At 28.7% G+C, this 10,721-nt stretch overlaps 1 protein-coding gene and 1 long non-coding RNA gene across 2 annotated transcripts; one reads left to right on the top strand and one right to left on the bottom strand.

Annotated features, from left to right (window-relative positions):
- Positions 1-572: 572 nt before the first annotated feature.
- Positions 573-1,097, bottom strand: LOC143538334 (putative calcium-binding protein CML46). Its single transcript, XM_077031914.1, has one exon. It carries the CDS (start codon positions 1,095-1,097, stop codon positions 573-575), a length of 525 nt encoding a protein of 174 aa, XP_076888029.1.
- An 8,479-nt stretch (positions 1,098-9,576) lies between these two features.
- Positions 9,577-10,159, top strand: LOC143538320 (uncharacterized). Its single transcript, XR_013136232.1, has 3 exons — positions 9,577-9,666; positions 9,879-9,957; positions 10,085-10,159. It is a non-coding gene; the product is annotated as an uncharacterized LOC143538320 (long non-coding RNA).
- The last annotated feature ends 562 nt before the right edge of the window (positions 10,160-10,721 follow it).

Consider the following 10,721-nt stretch of genomic DNA (forward strand, 5'->3'; position numbering starts at 1 on the left):
TATATATCATTATTTTTATGAAAATTAAAATAAAAAATAATTTACCTAAAGTGACAATCTCACTATAAGTGAACATTCTTTTTATAAGTTTCTTATTAAAAATCATTGTTTTAAAGAAAATGTAAATACAAATTAATTTACCTATAGCGACAACAGGTCCTCACTATACATCTTAACAAACTAACTGCCACGAAACCTCTATAGTGAGGACATGCCGTCGCCACAAGTTTAACTAATAGCAATTTTTGTCCTCACTATAGGGCAAAATTCTTGTAGTGACGTATGGGACCCCGGGTCCATGCCTTCACCGATGAATTGGTCCGCCGATGGAACTTATTCGTTTTGTTGGGTTAAAACGGAAATAAAACCAAGTTCTTATATAATAAAACAATTAAAATCATTATATATACCGATTGTTTATTGCACCACGATAAGAAAAGTTCAGATAATGATATTGTTATGTTTTACAAGTATTGAAAGGATTCGTTTATATGAACACCTCTAGGAAAACATATCTTATTGTACCAAATAAGCGATACATACTAAAGCAGTCTACAAGAAGATGAAAATCATCAGAAACAATCTTCCATCAGCTTCAAAAATTCTCTGAAACTAATCTTTTTATCTTTATCAACATCATATCGATTGATCATCCGTCTACAATCACTATGTGATACTTTTCGACATGCAATCTCAGAAAGCGTGTTTTGCAACTCCTTCTGATCTATATAACCATCATTGTTTCTATCAAACACGCTAAACGCTTCCTTCACTTCATCCAAGCTTGGCTCATCCTCATGAAACAAACTTAACATCTCCTCCAAGTCGGTAATAACTTGTCTCTTATCGTCACGGTCCCAACATATCCCTAATGTATCCATAATCATCTTTAAATCTACACCAAGCAACTTTTTGACACGGCAAACCTTTGTGGCATGGTGGGGTCGAGCAGCAACGGTTTGTGCTGTTGCACTAGTGGAGGATTGTGTAGCTAAGATAAACCGCCACACGGGCCGTGCCCAAAGGTAATAACTATCTTGTAATAGTATTACCCATTCTATAAAGAGGTATAAGATTGCAAAATGCCTTAGCTCCATAAATTGATATCGTATCAAAATGACTTGTTATAACTTGACTTGGTTTTTATGGATGTTGGCTGGATCGAATTCTTTTTCATGTTATTTGTAGCTAGAGGAATTGTATTATTTAGTCTAAAGAATACACATCAAGAAATTACATTCCACCACACATGATTTTGAAAATATTGCAAGAAATTGATGGAAATTGACCTTTTTGTCCCTTTTCACAATTTTCTAAATGGCATAAAGTTGCCAGGAGAGCTTCGTGGCATCTTCGTAGGAGAATTTAAGAAATGAGGTGTGATTATTTCACCATAAAATGCTTAAAATTCTTCAAAAATGCAATATAGTTGACCAAGACAAACTGGGTCTTCCTAGTACAACCTTGTAATTGTATGCAACCTTCCTTTTCATCTTAACAATGATCTTTTTCTTGATGTTCCCAACATGTAGTTTCTCTGCATATTCTTGCAGATGATCAGATGTTCGTGTTCTCTAAAAGGCATACCTACGTTAAACCGTGCACGTCACAAGATGAAGTAATCCAGTTTTGGAAAGTAGATAAATTTGAATTCTCTTTTCATTTAAATTTATCTTTAACCAACGGCTTTTTTTATTAATACCTCAAACTAAATTAAGTTAAAAACTTGGTAATTTATATTGGTGAATTAGTATTTATAATATAGGTTGAGTTTTTCTAAGAATGCTTATAAAAATTAGATACGTGAGAAAACATAATTAATTGACATTTGTCAAGTGGGACCAAATAGGGGAAAAACATAAAAATAATAATATCATATATGTTCTCTCTCCACCTGCAACCCATGTCAATTCCTCATCATTTATTTTAAAATGTCTATAACTTTTTCATATGATATTTTTATTAAAAGAATCACCATAATAAGATGGGTTTTTTTTTTTTACTTTTTATATGAGTATATGACTTTGTTATATAAATATTAACACAAAAATTACAGTATTGTTTCTTTCTTCTTACCATTATGTCTTTTTTTCGTCATTTTGTATTTCTACTCATTATTGGCTTCTTTTTTGTTTTTAATACTAATAACACCGTTGTGTAACCCTAATATGTAAATATAATAATAACATAACAACAAATTATCTAATACATAAAACACAATAATGAATACATATTAGATAATAAACTGAAACGTAAAACAAAATGATGAATACACGTCACACAATGACCTGAAACATAAAACACAATGAAAAATACATATTACACAATAAGCTGAACGTGAAACTTTTTATCTCAAATTAAGTGAATGCCACATGTCAATCACAAACAAAAGATAATGAACGTAATGCACAATGACCATAGCACAGTGATGAGTAGAAAGACATAATGATGAACAAAAAATGATGAGAGCAGTGGTATAATGACGAACAAAAATACACAATGATGTACGTTTTATTTTAACTTTTATCTTTAATATGAATATTTGTTGAAAACACAATGACCATACGTTGTGACACAATGCATAGCAAAACCTAATTGAAAAACACAATGACCAAACAATAACACAATGTAAAAACAACTAACATTTTTCTATATAACAATATAATACTCATATTAAAGATAAAAAAACGCTTGTATGGTTATTAAAAAATGTCACATGAAAAAGTTATGGACATTTTAAAATGATGAGGGAATTGACATGTGGAGAGAGAAAGTCAACAAATGTTGGTTATTCTAGTTACGCCATTTTCTTCAATTTTTTCCTTTTAAATTAATCGCAGCCATTCAAATATAAGATAAATGGACTAAATTGTTTCTCACACTTCTCATTTTTGTAGCAATTTATATTTTAACCTTATCCTTTATAATAATCCTAGCGATTTACTTGTTAGAAAATCGGTTGTATACTTTACATATATACTTTACATATATTAATGAAATCTAACGATATTATTAAATCAATACCTATTGTTTACATAACTTTCAACTAAGCCCTCTACATATGATGTCAAGTAGATGTCATGTCAGCTACTTCCTACAATATCATGACCCATTACCCGTTTTATTGTTATAACCCAAGACCAGTTTTCCATGACAGTAAAACTTTATAAAATTTTAAAAAATAAATTATTGTGTGATAAAGTCTCGAACCCATGATTCTTTCCAACTCTACTTAAGTGATATTGTGTTAGATTTTCTTACATAACATATATAAATATGTTTATTCTTCAACTATAAGCCAAAATTATATTTAATTGTTGACATTTTCATAAGTTACCCTATCTACATCTTACATTACTAATAAAAGAAAATCTCAGTGACACATGTCAGTCCCATATTAATTCTTGATCATGTTTTCCCTCCGAAATTCTTAGTCATTAATCTCCTTGATTATAGATATACTCATGGGTTAAAACAATTTGTTATATGTGTTATCAAGTCACATTATATAATTGCCTTTTACTATTGAAAACTAATACGGAGTATAATTATGTGCATGTTATGTGGTCAGCCTTTCTATATCTATAATATAAACTGATTTACTTTCCTTCCGAGAAAAAATATTTCATTTTAAATAGATTTTCTGGATAATAACTAAAATTTAAATTTTAAAAGTGTCGACACCGATGATGTTGCTGATGATGATTATTACGTATATATGTGTATGTTAATACACAATAACTATATTTACATGCCATAGACTTTTATTAGTAAATATAAGATGTGTTTTGATCAAACATCTTAAACATTTGTTTAATTAATATACATGTGCTATGTGCTCTGTTTGTTTGTTTTTTTTTTAATTTACATTCATTAGAATTAAGATTTGACCAAACATAAAATTAATATATATTAATACGCATTTGATAATCTGAACTGTTTTTATAACCCAAAAAATTTATTAGTAAAAATTACGTGTGTAACTTTTGGAGATTGTTTTGGTATTTTTTATATTTTATATTGAGTTATTTTTAGTAAAGATTTTGATCAACAAAAATCATGTTAAAATATATACTTTTCTTCATATCAAATCAAAATATTGACATGTCAAAGATTTCATTTACAAATACAAGCTCTTGGATTCAAGTTTGACATAAGACAAAAAAAAGGTTTTCGGGTTGAACAATGGGGTATTTTTACCTATGGTGGGAAAATTCTTACAAACTTTATAATTTATATAGTTTTCATTAACACATGTATCTATTAATATGTTTACATTAGAGAACTTTTTCCATCAAACTTTACAATTTATATAGTTTTCATTTACACATGTATCTATTAATATGTTTACCTGAAAGAACTTTTTTCAAACAAAGTATTCTCCTTGTATTTTGTAATTTTTTATACAAATTATTTAGCATTAATTATAATATAAAATCTACTAAAATTTGTCATTCTCGTGAAAGGATGTCTGAATACATTTTTACTTGAAAATAATAATCTGGGTTTGGTGAGGCCCATACCCGTGAATTCGGGTCAAATGCATAAGAAACCTTCATTTACAAATAAAATAATCTGATAGTTTGACAGAATGTAGGAAGGTTTCGTTTATATATATCCTATACTTTACTTAGGGGAAATATCGTTGGATAACAATAGTGGTTTATTTTGTAAGTTAAGACTTTATGTCTTGATTCCATTTCCTTTATTTTAGGTAAAGTAGATACTTGTATTTAACATACATCATTAAATTAAAAAGTTATATTCGAAATGAGACAGTTATTCTTATACATATAGTTACTTTGACTTTTCCCGATAAAAAAATACTTTCAAATTCCAAATCAAACGGGTTGACTCTTTCTGATACATATAGTTACTTTGAGTCTTTCTGATAAAAAATTCCTCTCAAATTTCAAATGATAAAATTTTCAATTGTCGTATGCTTTGCAATGACGATGAATATGAGGAAGTGACAATCTCTTTCTATGGTTGGCTTGGTCCTTTGATGTCCAGTTTTTTCACTGTATGTTGCATTATATTGAGTAACAAACAAATGCGGCTTAAAATTGATATTATTAGATAAAGATGAGAAAACTTTCGATAAAACTTCAAATGTTGTATACGAAGAGATTTTTTTTAAAATTTATAAATTGTAAAGTCAAAACATCTTTGTAAATGTAGTATAGATAGAATAGTATACTATTAAAAGAAGACCATTTGTCCACATGTCATTCAATTAGACCATTCTCATAGGCTGCTAACTAATACAATTACCATTTATTCAATTGTCACCTAATTAAGTAACTGATTTTAATCAATATCCTACTTTACAAATAAAAGAAAATAATAGTATTAATGTGTTAAGTCCATATTATTTCTTAAAACGTTTTTCCCTATTAAAATCCTAAATTATTATCTCATTCATTCTAATCCATTACTCAAATAAAATGATAAATAGGTCATACTAATTAGTTAAATATTTAATGATTTGCGTCAATTAATAAAAACTTTTTATAGATACTTCTTCATACTTAAGTGATATCAGTTGGGACCCGCTCTGTAACCCGATCTCTACCTGTGCATGCGTGAATGTATCCGAATAGTTGGCGTCAACTATCTTCTCCATTATATTATTTACTATGTTAGAACCCCGTATGATACACGAGTTGGTCAAAGAATAAAATAAAACAAATATGTGAATAATCTTTATGCTTGCGTATAAATTTAATGTACAAAGTGTTAAACAGGTTTAATAGTATTTGAACATGTATTATACGCTATAACTGCTCATACGATTTAAATAAAACAAAAGGAAAAATAAGAGTTAAATACATAATGAATACAAAGTATAATATATAGAGGATAATTAACTTCTCATTTGAATTAAAAATGGACATTTGTATCTAGTTTGACCATAATAATATTATTATAGGCGGTGGGATAACAAGATAACTGGGCTCCCTAAATTTAAATAGTGTGATGACAAACACATAAGAAAGTCATAATAAAAAAAAACATTGTAATTTTGCACCTAAAGACTGACTTTTGTGTTCACATATAATATAGGGTGATAATATTTTTCAAACGCTTTGCATACATTCACTTTGTTCATTTTTTATTCTTGTCATTTTATGAATTGGTAGATACTCAAAAATACATATACCTATCAACATTATTTTTAATTCTAATAATTTGTTACTTGTATATTATTGTTACAATTACAATAATATTTAAATGAATATCATATTAAAAAAAATGACATATTCAAATTATCACTAGGTTTAGAGATTATGTATTGCTAAAATAATGGGTTTTAAATTTAAAATGGATTTGGATATAAGAGTGAATTTTGGTTTGGTTAGTTTACAAATCTTTTTAAATTATAAAAATCATTAGCCAAAGTTACTAAATTATGAAAACTTTAATTATCTTTTATAGATTTTAAATTTTTAATAGTATAAAATTTCGGGTTGTTAAATCCGAAAAATGATTTGATTTAAAACTGAAAACGATCAGTTAGTTAATTGGTTAGAATAAATGATAAGAGTCAATCCATTAATGAAATTGTAATAATTATATTTAATTCTTTATAAATATGAGAAAATAAAATCATCTTTGCAACACTTACATTGTGATTTGTGAAGCTTCATGCGTAGTTTTCAACTCCAGGTAGCTACAAAAAGAAAAGAAACATTCATGAATTTTGTTACACAGTTGAGACGACATCAGAATCATTTGACCCATTTCTATCCTAGTTAAATCTTTCAACTTAATAAATTTGACCATATAATAAAACCCAAGAAAGAAAATAGTTAATTTAAAAATGAACGAAAATCAAAACTGATATAACATGATGCAATCAAAACATGAGACTGATATAAAATGAAGCTTATGAAAATAGAAACAACTTGTAATAACAGTTATTAATTAACCATAAGTAAGTTGAATTTTGATTGATTGTATTATTGGCTGATCAATAAAAGAATAAAGTCAACAAGTCTAGAGTATTCTCATTCAATCCTCTATCTTTAAATTCAAAATTACATTATAAATCACTATATTTTCTCTCTCCCTTTCTATATAATACTTTTTTTACCTTTATCATTATCATTTCTCTTTTATTCAATCACAACTACCTTCAAAATATATTAAAAATTTATAGGATATAAATAATAGTTTTTCAAATATACAAAAAAATCACTTCATTTATCTCTCATTCACTCCAAACACCCTAAACCACTCCTTATGTTATAAAAATCTTCACTCACATGTTTTTATGAATTGAATGTGAATGCTCTAATATATACTTTTCATGATTTTTTAGAGTTTAGTTTCAAACCATTTGACATATAAGTACTATATTAGTGATTTGGAAAGGCACAATGAAAAATTAAAGGCCAAAGAAATACTACTAAAAACTTTTATATATATATATATATATATATATATATATATATATGGGTGACCATAAAAAAGTGAGGAACCAGAGAACTATGGGTATTTTTGTCCAATGTGTAATTTATGTTTAAGAAACCTTATTACGTTTCTCATCTACCACTCCTTTCCTAAAACCCTCCTCGTTCCCCACTCCGTCCTCCGCAACCTTCTACCACCTCGCAAGCCGATTAACCTTCACCATTTCTGGCGACGGGTAACTAGGGTTATGGAACAAAGGTATTTTTCGTTGAATGCTTGTTTAGGTCAGTAACTTTTTTTCTTTATGAAACCCGTTTAATGTTTCGATTATGATAGGTAGATTGAAGTTGTATAGTGAATCAAAATCGTAGTTACATGTAAAATTCTTGTTTTGCATGTAAAAAAACTCATTTTTAGATTTAGTTTGATTATCGATACAAAACTCGTTTGCATACCACTAAACACTTTGACCAGTTGCTCAGCTACCCATTTTGATTTTTGCCGAAATCTTTATTTTGTGCAGATTTACTGTTCTCGCATATTATCGTTATAAACTACTATAAAATGACCTGTACTTATTTTGCATTCATACATGCATATATTTGTTAGCAAATTTGCCTTTTAAAGGTATTTATATCTATATTACACAAGTAGGAGAGCCCGCGCGTTGCGACGAGGACACAACGAGAATTCTGTTGGTAACTGTTTAGTTCATGATTGCCATGATTGTTTTTCCATGGTCTTCTGTGACAAATTTATGCATATGGGTATAAAATAGTTTGTGCAGCTACAATGTATCTACCATTATTTATAGCTATATGGATTCTTTGGATACACAAAAAATTGTCTCAAGCTGGGTACAGATTCAAAACGCGTATTTGGTATTAAAGTAATTTACTAATTACTATTACTAATAAAGTAATGTATCAATTCACAACTTTCAATGAGAGTTAACTACAAAGTGATACTTGTTATTAGATATTGATAACTTAAAATGAAAAATTATCATGCAGATTGCATAAAACATAAAACTAAATTTTGTATTAATTGACTTTTAATTGTCAAACCGCACATGTTAAACATACGACCCATAAAAGAGAATATGCATGCACATTATTGCCAACTATAACAAGAACATGATATGCAAGTTCTATTTCCTGAAAATCTCAGTATTGGGCATGTAGTCCAGACAAAGTTTTAATCAATTAACTTTATATACCTAGTTCATTCTACATTTGGAATTTAACACATTACTGGTGCTCACCTCTCCAGTTAGATGTGCTACATATTTCTTCTAGGCAAATGGCTCGTTGTCAAATTGAAAAATAATAATGGAACCGAAAATAGCAGCTGACTTTGTAGAATATAATATTAATATTTTAAAAGTACAAATATTGAGTACCTTTTAAGAAAGTAGTTATCAAATATGACGTCTTTGACAAGCTTGTAATCATGTCCCCACTAAGTACAAATTTGACGAAGAGTGGAAACTGAAAAGTGAAAAAAGTGTGATATGTAACTTACCTTGGATCAGAGATTCAGATATAAGGCACGCTGTAAACTATACCCTCTGCTATCCATAAGGATTTCCATTTGTGTAAAACTGTATTTTTGTCCAACTATTTTAACTTCTTTTTAAGAAAGAATAAACACCTTAAATATGATCATAAAAAGTATATTGATTACAATAAGAATTAAATTTTTTCATTAATTTGTTTACAACAAACTTACTCCATTTGAAAACCAATCACCTTCAAGTGTAGGTGTTACAAAAGACACCAAGGAAACCGTAGTTGATGCTGTCGAAGATCTTCACCATCTCTTTAATTCTCTGCATCTACACAAAACATTTACCTGCATTTACTACTAAAAAGTTTTTTCTTTTTGTTTTTGTAAAAAAAGCAAAACAGTGTAGTGGAATGAAATTTATTGTTTGAACCATTTTGGTAAATTCCTCTAACACGGCAATTCCATTCTAATCAATTGAAACCTAATTAAAGGATTGACATTTGCTTCATTGATCATTCGGTTTTTCTTTCATTTTCTAGGTTCATTATAATACCCTGTTCTCCTTTCAATTCTCCTCAATTTATTCAATTTCCTAGGTATAATTTTGAATACGTTTTATTTGAGTTATTTTAGACTATTTCATTCTTTTCAATTTTCTTCATTTTTCCCAGGTATGTGATGAATACGGCATATTTGGGTTCTCTTCAATTCTTGGCAGACACAGCCGAAAATTTTTATTAGGTATATGTTTATTCTTTTAATGATTGTGTTATTGTGACTCTGGAATTAAACAATAGTCAGTTTGGGCAATTTTGTTGGTTGTGTTGTTGTGTCTGGTTAATTTTTTTGAATCCTATTTGTTTGGATAATTTTTATACTGAATATGGAATTAATAGTCAATTTGAGTAATTATTAAGATAATTGTTGTTTTTGATTAGTTTTGTTGATACCAGTTGTTTCCCTGTGTTAGCTCTACACACAAGTTCAATTTGCTTTGGCTGTTGGAATCAAGAGCTATTTTAGAGATGTCAGGTATAATATAATGTCTTCATATTAAGTTTAAGAATGATTTGAAAATTGTGAGTTTAAAACTGCATCTGTGGTGATTGATCTTCCTCCGACCTTCATCTAATAACCTAGGTTACTAATCTTCCTACAGTTTTTCTACGGTGTGATTGAATGCGCCATTATCTTCCGTCTTCTTCTTGCCAAAACCTAAACCCTCCACTTCTCTTGAGGTAGAATCTGATTTTATTTCTTTGATTATAGCTAGAGTTAAGAATTGGTTTGTTTAGTTTATGATGTTGGCTTTCTTTTGACAGGCATAACTGAAGAAGTGAAGGAGTTATTCGATTCAGCGTTGTATAGTTTTACTTCTGCATGTTTATTTGCTTTTTGCAATACAAAGTTATATAAATTTACTCAATGATGTGTAGTTTTCATCTATTAATCACTATTTCCAAACCATTTGTGTATGTTTTGCTAAATCAGGTTAGAAAGGAGAATTAACTAGGAGACACAATCTTTGCTTTTCAACAGATGGTGAAATATTTCAGGAACCAAAGATGAACCACTTTTAAAACATATAGTTCCTACCATGTTTTTTTTAGGTAAACAAGGACGGTCACTTCATATTGTTCACCTTAAGTAGTAGAAAAACACAATACAAAACTTTGGCTAACTAACTATTCTGGTTTTGGTTAATGAAGGATACAAAAGATGCGTTGTTTTCATTGGAGTCATTAAAAGTTGTTAGAAAGAAAATAAAAGCTTTCAGTAAACTGCGTATTATTAAA

The sequence above is a fragment of the Bidens hawaiensis genome, unplaced genomic scaffold (genome assembly GCF_021521415.1).
Source record: "Bidens hawaiensis isolate Kalapana, Puna unplaced genomic scaffold, B.hawaiensis_p1.1 tig00011607_1, whole genome shotgun sequence".
NCBI classification, from domain to species: domain Eukaryota; kingdom Viridiplantae; phylum Streptophyta; class Magnoliopsida; order Asterales; family Asteraceae; genus Bidens; species Bidens hawaiensis.